The 16,315-nt window shown below is 32.8% G+C and overlaps 3 protein-coding genes across 3 annotated transcripts; 2 read left to right on the top strand and 1 right to left on the bottom strand.

The window, feature by feature from the left end:
* The first annotated feature begins 2,231 nt into the window (after positions 1–2,231).
* On the top strand, positions 2,232–4,582 carry LOC129896271 (protein NRT1/ PTR FAMILY 2.11-like). Its single transcript, XM_055972127.1, has 4 exons — positions 2,232–2,447; positions 2,541–2,758; positions 2,838–3,397; positions 3,531–4,582. Exons 1-4 carry the CDS (start codon positions 2,375–2,377, stop codon positions 4,435–4,437), a joined length of 1,758 nt encoding a protein of 585 aa, XP_055828102.1. The 5' UTR covers positions 2,232–2,374; the 3' UTR covers positions 4,438–4,582.
* A 5,364-nt stretch (positions 4,583–9,946) lies between these two features.
* Positions 9,947–14,225, top strand: LOC129894101 (protein NRT1/ PTR FAMILY 2.11-like). The gene is made up of 4 exons (XM_055969621.1): positions 9,947–10,401; positions 10,496–10,713; positions 10,798–11,357; positions 12,820–14,225. The coding sequence occupies exons 1-4, from the start codon at positions 10,284–10,286 to the stop codon at positions 13,721–13,723; spliced, it is 1,800 nt and encodes a 599-aa protein (XP_055825596.1). The 5' UTR covers positions 9,947–10,283; the 3' UTR covers positions 13,724–14,225.
* Positions 14,084–16,093, bottom strand: LOC129894102 (auxin response factor 11-like). The gene is made up of 3 exons (XM_055969622.1): positions 15,544–16,093; positions 14,380–14,567; positions 14,084–14,295 (listed from the first exon to the last, which is right to left on the bottom strand). The coding sequence occupies exons 1-3, from the start codon at positions 15,829–15,831 to the stop codon at positions 14,226–14,228; spliced, it is 546 nt and encodes a 181-aa protein (XP_055825597.1). The 5' UTR covers positions 15,832–16,093; the 3' UTR covers positions 14,084–14,225.
* Between the last annotated feature and the right edge of the window lie 222 nt (positions 16,094–16,315).

The following is a 16,315-nucleotide window of genomic DNA, read 5'->3' on the forward strand; positions in this document are numbered from 1 at the left end:
GGCCCCCACGCATTACCCATTTTTTTTTTTTTTAACTGTCGTTAAACATATAAAGGAAGGCGTGTGCAAATAAATATCTAGGAAGGCCAAAATCATCCGTACATTATACATATTCTTAAAATATTATTCTCCGAAACATTCTCAAAATATTTAAAATTTAATAATTCTTATTCTTCTGCTATATTTTTTTTTAGAAAAGTAACAGATTCTATAAAAATCAAGTCACTCCTTTGTAGTTATTATTCTAAAATACGTCCAAAATATTATCGTAAACTTTTTGGGCGATTGAGTTTAATTAACAATTTTTTAAATTTATTTTTCATGTGATTTAATATTAAAAAATTATCAGTTGAAATATATTTCTTCTCAACTGAATCTGCTTAAGCGGTGTTTGTAGGAGACTTCTTGAATGCGAGACATAATCAAAATTTTGATTAAAAACTCGAATACGAGACATAATTAGAATTTTGATCACCTTAATATCAGATTGCGCTGAAAAATTATTGATCTAACTACAATTTGACTTTAAAAAAGGTGAAAATAATTAAGTTTCAGCTTCTTTCCGTTTGTAAAAGAGAAGAAGAGCAGATCATGTATCCTCACACCTTCCGAACATTTTTTTGTTTTAGCAAGCAATGGTGTCTACGATTTTTAATATTCTTTTTTAGTAGCTTTTTATAGTAGGTAATGAATTATGCAGAAAAACTTTTTGTTCACATGAATTGCACATATTTTTGTAGGATCCCTTAATTTTTTGACAATATCTAACTGAAGGATAAAAATTGTTAACTTTCAAATACTTGGAGGATGTTTTATGTCAAAAAATATATTTTAAGGATGTCATTTAAGTTTGAAGTATAGTTTAAAGATATTTTTGGCCAAAAACTCATTAATTAGATGCGGGCGTTGCACTGTGCAAAGAAAAATCCAGTCATAATAAAGTAAAAGAAAATAGCTAGAAAAGTTCTTCAATATGAAAATCATAGCATGAGCCATGCAAATAAATACATTTTAAGTTTTGTTAATTTTTTCCCCCTTGCCATAAAGAATATACACAAAATAAATAGAACATAACAAAATGTTAACGAGGAGAACAGTGAGGGGTGGGAGTAGGCTTGGGGGCTTTTGAGGGGAAATAGCATCTCGGCCCCATTTACACTCTGTTTGGATTGTGGTTTTTATGATTTCATAATATACGGTATTGTATGATATGATATGATATTGTACTGTATAATACAATATTATGTTTGAATAAAATTTATAATTTGCTATTGTTTAATGATAATTTTATTGTTTGGTTAATTGACTATATGATACTAACTAATATATTTATGAAAATATCCTTTGTATATATAATTAGCCAAGGTTCTAATTTTTTCTTTCACATATCTGTGATTATGCACCTAACCTTGCAAAAACGCTTTGTCACCTGAGGGCTGAGGCCCTGCGCCTCACAAGGCGTGCCCCCCCGACCCCACTCACCCCTTCCTTTATACACTTGACAACCTTTAAAAATTTTTGGGTAAGGCGTGGCTCCTGTGCCTTTGCTTCTTTGGTCTTTTTCATTTTTCTTTTCTCCCTTTTCTGAAGTTTGGTAAAAGAAATTTTTTTTGAACTCTTTCTAATATAGTAAATAAATAAAAGCGGTCGAAAAGAGTATATTCAACTATTTCTAAACTTCTTTTTCCACCCCATCCGGAAGGGCCAAAAGGATCAATAGTGTTTTATAGTATTCCCACCTTACTCTCTCATGTAACTCGAATCCTTAACCTATCAATCATTGGTGGACGTCATCCATTGAGCAACCCTCAATTTATATTTATAGCTGTACACTGAGTACTATATTAGAACACTTTATATATATCCTAATTTGTTTTAGAAAACAAAAAAAATCACAGGTTACATGTTGGGCAGGTGCAAAATATGTGGATGTGGACTTGAAAGAGCAGAAAACAGGTGTTACAGGCTCCCTATGATGCCAAGAATTAAGGTGTACGTTAAAAGTCAGAAGTCATTATTCATGACTTAAAGAAAAATAATGTTTTAAATATTTAGTTAACCGAACGCGAAAAAATTAGAGTAATTTGCCTTCAAACCAAAAAAGTAAAAAATATTGCGCACGGTACAAAATGCGGCTGACAAAGCCAAAAAAAATATATGATGTTGCTAATAGTCCTCCAATAATGATCAACTTGACATATATCCAATTCCCTATAAATTACCTTCCTCATTATCTTCAGCTCTAGCTACAAACTAAGAAAATCAATTGTCCTCTCATACAATCTAGTTTTGTCTAGCTAAAAGTATTATAGTTAGAAGAGCATAAAAAATAAAAAAAATCGGATCGATCGTATAGACTTCATCACGAGAAGCTATGGAAGTGGATAAGGTACATGTAAAAGAGGAACCCAAGTATGGAGGAATCAAGGCCATGCCCTTCATTATAGGTAAATAAATTCCAATTTCAAATGGTACTAGTTACTATTGAGTTTATTATACTCAAGTTTAATTTAGGCCTCTTATTTAAACTTGACTTGCAGGAAATGAAACCTTTGAGAAGCTGGGGACGATCGGAACGTCATCGAATCTCTTGGTTTATTTAACCACTGTCTTCCATATGAAGTCAATTAATGCTACTAACCTCGTTAATGTCTTCAATGGTACTTGCAATTTTGGTACACTGCTTGGAGCGTTCCTATGTGACACTTATTTAGGTCGATACAAGACATTGGGGATTGCTTCTATATCTTCTTTCACGGTACAAAAGAAAAAACATAACATGCTTACATTTTATGTTGTTATTCATGGTAAATATTTGAATGTTTTTGTGTAAACAGGGCATGTTGTTTTTGACGCTAACAGCTGCAATCTCAAAATTGCATCCTCCTCATTGTGGAATTTCAGAAAATAGCATTTGCCTTGAACCAACTATAGGGCAATTAGCTTTCTTACTATGTGGATTCGGTTTTCTAGTAGTAGGAGCTAGTGGTATTAGGCCATGCAATTTAGCTTTTGGGGCAGATCAATTTAATCCCAATACAGAATCAGGCAGAAGGGGAATTAACAGCTTCTTTAATTGGTACTACTTCACCTTCACTTTCGCCATGATGGTATCATTGACTGTCATCGTTTACATTCAGTCCAGTGTGAGTTGGGCTATTGGATTGGCTATTCCCACATTTCTAATGTTCTTGTCATGCGTTTTCTACTTCGTTGGTACCAAAATTTATGTCCATATTTTACCCGAGGGTAGTCCCTTGACAAGTTTGGTGCAAGTGCTCGTAGCTGCAATGAACAAAAGGCGCTTAAAGTTACCAGAACAACCACAGAATACCTTGTTCAATCATATTTCCATCCAGAGTATCAACTCTGAACTTCCTTATACAGATCAATTTAGGTAATAATGAATGATCCTCGTAGACGTTTTAATTTAAGAGCCACTTTAGTCTACAGTCATTTCACCTCTTTTATTCATTTTTTCTTCTTCTGTGAAACCGAGACTAATAGAAGATAAAATTATGGTTCTGCAGATTCCTGAATAAAGCATCTATTTTAAGCCCCGAAGACAGAATAAACGAAGATGGATCAGCAGCCAATCCATGGAGACTATGCAGCATACAACAAGTGGAAGAAGTGAAATGTGTTGTAAGAGTATTTCCAATATGGACAGCAGGTTTGGTATACTACGTTGTTCTAGTCCAGATGCAGACTTATATAGTCTTTCAAACTCTGCAAAGCGACAGGCGCCTTTACAGTGCTAGTAATTTCAAGATCCCAGCAGCATCTTACACGGTCTTCTCTATGTTAAGCTTGTCTATTTGGATACCTATCTATGACAGAATAATCGTTCCATTTCTCCGAAAGATGACCAAGAAAGAAGCTGGCATAACAGTCCTCCAAAAAATGGGGATCGGATTAGTTATTGCAGTTTTCACCATGCTAGTATCAGCTGTTGTGGAAACACGAAGAAGGAACACAGCACTTAGGCATCCAACACTAGGCATTGAACCAAGACGAGGCGAAATTTCAGCCATGTCTGCTAATTGGTTGATACCTCAACTAGCTCTTGCAGGGCTTTCTGAAGCATTCACTATCATAGCACAAGTTGAGTTTTTTTACAAGCAATTCCCAGAAAACATGCGGAGCTTTGCAGGTTCATTCTTGTTTTGTGGATTTGCATTGGCTAATTACATGAGCAGCTTGTTGATATCAATAGTTCACAAGACAACAAGAACATCAGATACAGAGAATTGGTTAGCAGAGGATCTAAACAAGGGAAGATTGGATTATTTTTACTACTTAGTTGCTGCATTGGAGGTTTTAGATTTTGGGTACTTCCTAATATGTGCCAATTGGTACAAGTACAAAGGAACACAAAATGAACAAAATATTGAAGTCTCCATGGATAAATTAGAACCCACAAAACCTCTAGTTTGATTAAACACTTTCTCTTTTCTTCTTCAAAATAAAAAATACATATAAATTCAGTCATGGCAATATATATTTGATTCATGTTACACCAAATCTCACCTATTAGACTACAAATGGCGATACCTAAAGTTCAAAGTAATTTTTTTTTGACGATTTTCATCGGATGTCCAATACTCACATTGTATTTGACTAAATATGGATTCGCGTCAAGAAGTTTCATAGGGGGTAAAACACTCTCTAAGTCAACTACATACCCAGCGAAACTCAAACCCAAACTTCTGGCTCACTAAATTCTTGTTGCTAATGTGAATACTTCACTTTAAATATTTGGTCATTATCTGATATAGAGGAGTTTTTTTAAAGTTAGTTTTTGGTATTTTATTGATGAAGTAATGAGTATAAACACCATCTTACACCACCTCAGGTAAAACTTATTTCCTACATGGCCCAGCCAACTAAGAAAAAAAATAAAAAAACAACCAAAAACAAAACACCTAACAGTTTGAACCTTCTTGTCCCCTCTATTTCTTTGCTGGAGTTACTCTCAAATAGGGACATTTTAGTTTATCACTGTTAATGATCTTTCTTTCTGATACTTTCAAACTGCTGAAATCTTAGTAGTTGCACCCTCTTATATTGATTGCAATATTTGTCAAGTAGTCTGCTAGTTGATTTCCTTCCCTGAGAATGTGCTGGAATGTATGTTGTTTGTCCTGTAAGGATGTTTTGATTTCTGTCACCATCTCTGTGATTATCTAGGGACATGACCATTTTCCGTCTAGAATCTTGTACAATAGCATAGAGTCTGTTTGAATGATTATATTATTGTGTTGTTCCTACCTGCTATGTTTACATGCTGCTAGAATCGCCTTCGCCTCTGCTACAGTGTTAGTGGTGTTTTCAATAGTAGCTCCCTCTGCATACAGTAAATCTCCTCTTTCATTGATCAAACAAAAGGCATAGGAGCTTATACTTGGATTTCCCCTCGAAGCCCCATTTGTATTGTATTTTAGCCAGCCTAATGGTGAAAAATCCCACAATACTCTTGTTACCTTCATCTTGGAACTGTAACCTTCCAATTCTTTAATCATATCTGGCCAATTACTAAGACATTTCATATTAGGATTTCTCATTTGTATCATCATGAAAATGTTCTTGGTAATATTATGAATAACTCTCTGAATTGAAATCTTTTTTCCCTCATGCTTCATTTTATTCCTCCTTCTCCAAAATTCCCATATTATAAAGCTAGGGATAGCTCTATAGTATGGTCTTATTCTTTTTTTAACATATGTCTCCTACCATAGCATTATCACTTCCCTCAAGTGCAGTCCTTCAATGTTAAAACCTACAAAAGAACAAAAATAGGACCATGTCTTGTTAGCTTAAAAAGATCTCAGGAATACATGAGCAAGTGTCTCCTGAGTAGGTTTTTCACAATACCAATACCTAGATGGACCTTCCAGTCCTCATCTTCTCACTCTGTCATCTACAGATAGTTTGAATTTCCATAATCTCCATATTGTAAATGCCACTTTAAAAGGGATGCCTTTTGTCCAGATCCAGTTGTAAATTTTGTTTTCTCCTTCTTTATGCCTTATATACTTCCAAGCTTATTTCATAGAAAAGCTGATATAGAAGAATGTTTTGTCAAATGTAGATTGTTATAAATAAAAGTGAAAATAGATAAGTCAATTAAAGAACTATGATTGTGTGACAGAACTTGATTGTATTAAGTAATAAATTTCATACATAAGATTTTTTTATCATATAACTAAAAAAAATGTAGATGATAAGCCAGAAGAATGATTTTTTTAAAAAAAATTAAAATAAGTATAAAATTTGTAATAACAGAAAGTAAAAAACTGTTAAATTAAAAAGGTGGCGCGAAGATTAATTTGTATTTATTTTTGAATGGTAAGTATTACATTTGAAAACAACACCAAATGATTATTCAATGCGATGCTATAAATCATGATCAGGATTATATCATCATTTAATTTATTTTTCTGTGAACCTATTTTCTTTTTTAAGTACATTTCAATATAAAATTGCTATTAGCATTAGATCAAATTGTATAGTATTATTCCAATTATGTTATAATTAGAAAACTTAATTCCCAAATATTTCCAATCAACTAATAGCAAAAAAAAAAAAAGGAACTATATTGTTAAAAAAACAGCTCCACATTTTTTCCCTGAAGGATATCACGAATTAAGAAATTAACAGAAAAAGCTTAAAGAAGTTTTTGCACGGATTGCCCCTATGTCATAATGATCTTTAGTTTTATTTTCTATTCCTAATTATTTAATGAATTTTTTTATTAAAGTATTCTTATCTATGACCTAATTTCGCAAGACATAAGTTTAGAAAATTTTTATCTTATCTGGGATAAGTTCTTTAGGAATAAAGTTATATGACACAGGTAGTGAAGTATCTAACTCGCTTGACACAAGTTTAAGAAACTTTTGTCTTGTATGATATAAATTCTATAAATAAGTTATGCCTTCTACACATAACTTTGTGGGTTCTAAAACTAAACTTATACCTCTGTGGACTTAAGTTCTAGGAATCAAGTTATGCCTTGTAACTTACGGGTTCCAAATTGCACTACTTATACCAGCATAACTTGTTACAAGTTATAAGACATAACTTGTGTTATATTATGATACGAAAATATAAACGTATGTCTGACAATTTCTCCTATTTGTTTTTTTTGATTTCAAGAATATTTTCACCCACTTTTTTACTACTTAAATGTTGAAGGACAAAAATTAAAAATTAAAAATTTAAGAAGCAAAATTAAACATTATTCCAAAATAAGAGACATTTGTGCGAATGACCCTAATCTCATCAGTCACCATGGCGCATGACGAAATACAGAAGCTAGGGCCCAATGAGCCAAGGCCCAATAGTTTAGCTAGTAGCCTAGTATCATCAGACATCAGTACTTTTATGAGATTTGAGCTCCAAATTTAATACTGTATCTAGTAGTTCTAATTAATTGGGGGATCCCCTATGTTATTCTTCATAATTTTATATATGATAAAAAAAATTGATCTAAATAGTCATTATTCAACCACTTAAACTAATCAAGACCGTATTTGAATAAAGATTCTTTCCAGAACAGTTTGTGGCAAAACCCAACAGAAAATAACATTACTAACTTGAATACAAGAGCAATAAAGTGCGTTTACCAATTTGGGACCACATCCTTAAATGAAGAAATGCAAGAACCAAATGCAACTTGAAATATCAAAAGTGCTACTTGCAATTTTCAGTTAAGTAGACTAAATACTACTCCTTAATGGACTGTATTTAATTAATTGGATAAATGGAACTTCTACGTAATTTTCTAAATTAGAATATTCAAATGGTTTGTTTGTACGGACAAATGTATTATTGTATTAAATCAGTGGGTATAATATACATAAACTATGACCCACATGCATTTTAATTTGTTGTATCTCTACGTAAATATTCATACTCAACTCAAGTCACTCACATAGCAGATATTTTGAAAAAACGAAACTTAATTTTGGCAGTATAAACCCTCTTAATAAATAAATAAAATATCATTATCATAATCAAACTTAATTAGTTTAGCCTCTGAACTTGACGTTGTACAATCTTTTACGTTATTAGGTTGAGATGACCTATAAGGCTATAACAACATATAATTCTCTAGTCCAAGTAAATTTAATTTGATAACCTTAACACCGACCTGCTATAAATGGTTAAAACACTAACCATTTAAGGAATATTTCATATTATTATGAGCAGTGGTGGAATCAAGATTTTTAATAAGTGGGTTCAAAATTTGAAAAAATAGACTCATGAACTAGTCGAAGAGAGGTCGACATCTACTATTTATACATAAAAAAATTATTTTAATTATGTATAAATAGTATAATTTTTCGACGAACTACCACAAATTATGAATATATATAAGTTAAATCCTTCAACGTTATAAAAAGACAAAACTGCAACTACAAACTTACACGGATCTATAAAAGGAAGAACCCACTATCGACATGGATCCAAAACTTGTCCGGAAGAAAAAAGAACTCAGACGTAAACTCATGTGTGCTGCATAACTTGGTGAATGGATCCATTTCAAATTAATTAATTTACACGTAGAAATGTGGTAGGTTAAATTTTGCAAAGGCTCTTAGAAATACGAGGTTTTTTTTTGAAAATATATTCTTTCGTACTCAACATAGACGCAAGATAAAGTGAATATTCAACGAATAAGTTTGAAATTAAATTTATACCTTCAATCAAATACAATATAAATTTTAAGGAATAATCTTGTCCACGGAGCAAATGATAGCCAAAGTGATTTCCAGCCTCGGCATTTTGTCTGTCCCATGTCTGGTCTAGATGTTCACTCGACCAAATTGGTGACTTTATTGAGATAAGAGGAACTGTCAATCACTCTCTTAGAGCCAATCATATATTAAGATAGTTGTGGAGAAATTTGTATCACTGACGTCTTTGACACGGTTTAAATAAGGCACTCAACAGTTATCTAGAGAAAGAAATTAGTCAGTGTTGAGTCTATTGAATCTCGATTAAATTTAAATTATATATTGCAGAGCTCATTCGGGAATGATACTTCCAACAAGATTTTTTTTCAAATTCACGGTCCGAACTAAAAAACTCTAATTAAGAATAAAACAGTCCCACTAATCACAAAATTAGTTAACAAACAGCATTCGATTTCCTCACAATGTGGTGTTGACTCTTAATTCCACAAATTGAATAGCCCACGCGGAACTCGGAAGATCATTTTTCTTCCGTCGTCCCCACTAGGGTACATAATACAATCATTATTTTAAGAGTTTCACATTAAATTATCAAAAAAAACAATTATTTAAACTATCATCATCTATTCATTTTTCTATCTGAATTATCATCATCTATATAATAAAATATACCTCGAAGCTAATTACTAAGCCAACTATCAATTATTTCTTTTTCTTACCTGATCTATCTCTATCTACTTAGAGGATAGTTCAGATTAAAAAAAGAAGAGGAAATAACAGATAGTTGAGTTATGAAATTCGCAAAAATAATGATTCAACTATGTTTTTGACGATTAACTCTCTGATTTACCATCACTATTCAACTTATAAGTGAATTATTATGTTTTCTGTCAATAATTATTTTCAAGTGGTATCGACCTAGGTATGTATATTTTTGCATTTAAATAAAATATAATCTATACACATACAAAAAGATTAAAAAAAAATTATAGCAATATATATGTTAGTAGATGACATTCTTCGTTAAAGGGTGTATCTATCAGCATCGCCCCCACTTCTTTCATTATCTTTACATAATTTTTGCTCACGGTTGACTACACGTCTTTGAATTACTTTAAACTTTACATCTATCATTGGTGGAAGTTAAACAAGTTGTTTCTGATTAAAATTTATAGTGTATTATATGTAAACCCACAAGCCACAAGATTCACCCTTATGTCTACGCATTAGTGCTCTCCGTTTCAAAATAATTATTTAGTAAAAAAATATCTCCAAATAAGTGTAATCTTAAAAATTTAGGACAAAAATTAGTATTTTTTTGCAAATATATTTTTATACTTCATCTTCTTAATAGAGTTCCAAATGTTTATTGATTTTTTAATGCACATGATTTTTGCTAAAGTAACACTTGTTTTGAGAGGAGGGGAGTATAACGTATGACAAAATGAGCGTCTTTAGAGCTGGATCTGAGGGAAAGTAGCAGAAATAAAGTAGAGTTGTGGTTGGTTAAAAAGAAGCCCTTTTTATTTATGTCCCAACTCAGCTTCCCGAGGAGTATATAAAGCAGCAGGGAGAGAGTGAAAAATGAGTAACAATAGGATAGGAGCCATGGAAAAGAAAACAGCAAGTTTTAGAGATGAGGATAGTGAGAAAGAGCCTGAAATTAACTACAGAGGAGTGAAAGCCATGCCATTTATCATAGGTAAGCAATTTGTTTGTTTCTATCTTGCTGTTTTAATCAGTTACTACTAAGTTAAACAATTGACATCATGAGTTGCTTCATATGTTGTTTACAGGAAATGAAACCTTTGAGAAACTTGGAGCAATTGGCACACTTTCCAACTTGTTGATTTACCTCACATCAGTTTTCAACCTGAAGCACATCTCAGCTGTTACTCTGATTAATGTGTTCAATGGAACCACTAATTTTGCCACTTTGCTTGGAGCTTTCTTATCTGATACTTACTTTGGTCGCTACAAAACATTGGGATTTTCATCCATTACTTCATTTCTGGTAGTAATTATACCAATTCTTGAAATTTCGAAGGAAAAAAAAAATTAATCTTGAAATACTGATTTAGTTGTTTCTTGTTTAAAGGGGTTGTTTGTGATAGCATTAACAGCAGTATTCAAGAATCTACATCCTCCTCACTGTGAATCCAAAGATATCAGCCAATGCATAGGACCGACAGGATGGCAGATGGCTTTCTTGTTGAGTGGATTTGGGCTACTGATTGTAGGAGCAGCTGGGATTAGGCCATGCAATTTAGCCTTTGGGGCAGACCAATTTAATCCCAATACAGAGTCTGGCAAAAGGGGTATAAATAGTTTCTTCAACTGGTACTTTTTCACCTTAACATTTGCACAAATGGTGTCAGTGACACTCGTGGTTTACGTGCAATCGGACGTTAGTTGGTCCATAGGATTAGCCATTCCTGCAATCTTCATGTTGATTTCATGTTTCCTCTTCTTTGGTGGCACTAAAATTTATGTGAAAGTGAAACCAGAGGGAAGTCCCTTGACAAGTATAGCACAGGTCCTGGTTGTTTCTATCAAGAAAAGAAGGCTAAAATTGCCAGAGCAACCTTGGAAATCACTATTCAATTATACTCCTCTCAAGTCCATCAATTCTAAACTTCCTTACACTCATCAATTCAGGTAACAGAAAGGTTCAAATCTATACAAAATTTAGTACTATTATTATTATTATTATTATTTAGTTAGTTAGTTTGATTCAATCTCTTGCTTGCTCATTAGATTGGCACAGAGTAACTGTCTTGAATATTCGACAGCTCACATGTTATTACTTTGCATATTGCATGTTCATTAGGTATAACTACTCTTCTTAAGGACTGCTATATGACTCCATTAGTTTAATTAGTAGTACTAAAAACTTATGGATTTGGTTTACATACCTGTCAAACTAGCTAAATTACACCTACACTGTAACCTGATTTATTATTTATATCAGTGCAGGTAAGATTATCTTAGATATGCCAATCAACTTTAAAACTGTGGTCTTGGCCTGAAAATTAAACATGACGACTATTGTACCTGCTTGTCAGCATGTTAGGATGGAATTCAAAAAACCATGAATTGTCAGCATTTTATTGTACCTGTTTTCTTTAGTTAGTTTCATGTTCCATTTTACATGACTTGCCAGAATCACTTGTCACTTAAACCACAACCTTTTTATATACAAAATTACTTTAATCTCTTCTCTTTTTGGAAGTGAAATAGAATAAATTGTTTAACCTATATATTATCCTCTGTCGAATAAGGTCATCCTGAAATGGCTTAGAGCCCGTTTGGATAAGCTTAAAAAAATGTAACTTTTATGTATGAAGTGCTTTCAGAACTTTGAAGTGCTGAAAGTTTTTTTTATAAATAAGCAGTTGAGTGTTTGGATAAAAGTGCTTAAATGATGAAAATGATGTGAATTTTAGGGTTAAAAGAATAAAAAGGGTAGTTTGGGAATTTAGTTAAAATATAAGGGATATAAAAGTAATTTCCATGGTCAAAGAAAATGACTTTAAGCACTTAAAAAAAAAAAATAGGAATCCTAACTTTTCATTTTTGACTGACTTTAAGAACTTTATGGCTTAAAGTTAGCATTAGACAAACACGTTCAAAAACTAAAAAGAGATTTTAAGTTGATCAAAACCAACTTAAAACCCATCCAAATGGCTCTTAATCATTTATGACTTCAGCAAAATATGTGAAATTTGTCATCTCCATTTTAGCTGACTCAGTGTGAAAAACATGACGGTAGTGTTGGTGCCAATTTTCAACTATCCATTATTCAAGGTTACGTACAAAACAAAGAAAACTGAATCTAGTGGTTCTCACAATCATTTAAACCAATATGTGTATCACATGGTAGGCCCTTGTATTCACAGGTGTCAGAAAAGAAAAAAGGGACCTTAGCATAAAATATAATTCATGATATTGGGTACATGCACTAGGAAGTTGGTCTAGGATATGTTTAAAACAACAAGATAAATAAATATTTCAATATATTCTATGTATCTTTAGTTTTGATGTCAAGTCAAAACCAAATAAAGAAATTAAAATAGATGGTGTACTACGACCTAACTGTTTAAATATACTGTGATACAAGGTTTCTTGACAAGGCTGCAATAGTAACACCAGAAGACCAAATCAAGCCAGATGGATCAGCAGCCAATCCATGGAACCTATGCAGTGTGCAGCAAGTGCAAGAAGCTAAATGTGTTATTAGAGTAATTCCTATATGGGCTGCAGCAATTGTATACCATGTTGCAATAATTGAACAGCAACAATTTGTTGTCTACCAAGCCCTTCAATCAAACAGACATTTTGGCACCAGCAACTTCCAAATTCCAGCAGCAACTTACACTATATTCTCCATGTTAAGTCTCACTCTCTGGATACCCATATATGACCGTATAGTCGTGCCATTACTCCGAAGAATCACTGGAAAAGAAGGTGGCATAACAATCCTTCAAAGAATGGGATTTGGCATATTCCTCACTGTTCTATCATCCCTCGTATCTGCTTTCATCGAGAAACGAAGGAGAAAACTAGTTTTCACAAATCCAGCATTAGATCTACATTCAGAAAGAGGATTGGTTTCTTCCATGTCAGCTTTATGGTTGGTTCCTCAGCTATCCTTAGCTGGACTCGCAGAGGCATTTTGCGCCATTGGACAAGTGGAGTTCTACTATAAGCAGTTCCCAGAAAACATGAGAAGCATAGCAGGGTCTTTCCTCTTCTTGGGAATGGCTGCTTCAAGTTACTTGAATAGTTTATTGATCTATATTGTGCACAACACAACAGGAAAGGCGAAAACAGGCAACTGGCTACCAGAGGACCTTAACAAGGGGAAATTGGATTACTTTTATTTCTTGATTACAGCATTGGGAATCCTTAATGTTGTCTATTTCATAATATGTGCTAGGTGGTACAAGTACAAGGGAAGTGGTGACACCAGCAGCGTAGAATTGGAAATGGAAAGTAAAAACGTCGAGAAACACTTCGTTTGACATTAATTTGAGGATTAAACCAAATGAGCAGCATCTTATACCAATTGTTAGCAGCCATAAGTTAAAACGAAATAGCCTGAAAGCCGCGCTTACATTAATCTCCCTCCTACTTAAATTTAAATTGGGAAGATGAAGTGTATCGACTATCAAAGTCATATTAGTATTAGTAGCAGCAGCTTTTAGCTACACCTCTTTAGGAATTCTCCAATTCTATAGATTATTTATGAAATAATTTCTCAATGAACGACTCACATACAGCAGCAGTTGGGTGGTTCGTTTTATTTATTCCTTCTCAAGTTCGCTTTATAAATTACAAAAGCTTTCACTTTTTTAGTGACTTTCGTAGATAAAAGTCATTAGTTAAAGTGATCAAGTTTCATTTCCGTATGATAGTCACCCCTTCCTTTCTCTGTAAAGCGGAGAATGCATAGTACTTTGGAATTTAATACTGTACAATTTATTAGTACTATATATTTTTCAATCACGAAAGTTATTACTTGCATTAAGAATATTTCTTCTTGACTTCCTCACTAGGATATATATATAACTTCCTGACCATCTCACAAAACTCCCTGCAATAAAAAGAAATTAGAGTAATTAATTCATAGCATAAAAGCAAATGAAAATCAAATAAAATTGGTTTTGAAGATACTGACGGCCATGGATAATCCCCCACAAGCATCATGTCACCCTCATCATCCTTGTACACAAGTTGCCATTTGATTCGAGGACTAAGCTCTCCCTTCATATCGAATATCTCATCAACCACATTCATAAGTTCATCATAACCACTTAATACACGCAAGTCAACCGACCGTCCAACAGCAACCCCTTGCATATGCACCTAATTTAGAAAATCATTCATTTCAAACTGAAATTTTATTCCAATATATAATTTGAATTTCTTATTTATATTTTTTTCTCATAAAGCATATAAGGCTTACCATTTGTAAAAACTATTAAAACTCATCCAACTCTTATACAATCTTACCAAATAAGCTTACAATAGTTCATAAGCAGGGTATTAGAATATCCTAGGATACTGTATTCTTTTCTTTTCTTTTTTTAATATTTAAAATGATAAGTCTTTTTTTTTTGGTAATATATTAGCTCATTGGTCAAGTTTTACATTTTAATTTACATTTTAAAATTTTGAAATCATAATTTAAAATTGAAGTTGAAATTTTGTACAAATTTCATAAGCAAACGTACTTGATCTCACATCAAAACTTAAAATTGAGCTCTTAAACCCTGTGTGCCAAACTCCTAGTAAGTAAATGGTTCCAACTAGAGTTGTCAAAATGTGCCCAAATATACGTAACCCGTGCCAACCCGTCCAAATTCTCATATTAAATGTATGAATTACTACTATTTTATATCTTTTTAGGGTTAATCTATCCATTTGTATATTTTTATTTTTTATTTTCTTGAGTTGAAATTCAAATTATGGTTATAAAAGATAAATAATAATATGTTAAGATTATTGAGATTAAGCGGATCAAATTGGACGGGTCATTACCCAACCCGAATTTTAGTCCAATTGAGCCCGACCTATTTGAGTTCAAAGTAAATTTGGGTGGGTCATGACCCAACCCAATTTTCATTTCAACATATTTTAATATTTTCAATTTCAATCCATCCTGCTCTCATTTGACACCCTAGTTCCAACAATACAAACCATTTGCAATACATAAGAAGAAGTATAAATTTTTTGTGTAAGTTCTGAATGTCGAAATTTAAATTTCCAAAATATTAAGTTTTCCTGTTTAAAAGTTTAGTGAAAAAAAACGATATAATTAACATAAAACCATCTTGTGTACCTTAATGCGAGTTCTTGAAGAAGTGAGGACCAGTTCGTTGGGTAATTGTACTTGTTCCTCAATTTGTTTACAACTAATCCTTGAAGATGCACTTGATACAGACACACTCAAATCATCAGTACAATCTACAGCAGCAGCCGTCCACTGGTGCGGCTGCTGCTGCTGGTCATCTGCACTCGTCGAAGGCGACGAGGCAATGTTGGGATCTGACAACAAGCTTTGCGAAACATCAGAAGTTGGGTAGATAATTGCATCAGTATTTGAATGAAAAGAATCCTCTCCTTCCATTTATCCATACACAACTCTTCCTTTCATTTTTTTTCCTTAAATAAGTTGCTGGAGAGGATTTCGCCGAAAAGATCTCTAAAGTCTCCAATTAAAAAAGACGACTTTTTTTGTTTTTTTGTTTTTTCTCGATGGATGCCACTTGGCTATTCGAATATTTTTATGATTTTGATGCAGCTGTTAGTATCTTTTGCTCTATGATTTTTCACAAACAATTACAAATCTTTTTCTTCCAATTGCAAAAGAGTGAAATAACCTGCTCTCCCGTCCCAATTTACGTGATATTTTTTGACTTGACACGGAGTTTAACACCTTATTTGGATGATTGTTACCTATTATATTATATTGTTAGTTAAAATACAATGTTTGTTTTGATTGTTACTTAAATTCTATTGTCATTAAAGATAGAATGAACATTTTAAAGTTAAGTTGTATTGTACAATATGTACTAATTTTAGACCGACTAAGTGTGTTATTTCTTTCCACA

The sequence above is a fragment of the Solanum dulcamara genome, chromosome 7 (assembly GCF_947179165.1).
Source record: "Solanum dulcamara chromosome 7, daSolDulc1.2, whole genome shotgun sequence".
In the NCBI taxonomy this organism is placed as follows: Eukaryota; Viridiplantae; Streptophyta; class Magnoliopsida; order Solanales; family Solanaceae; genus Solanum; species Solanum dulcamara.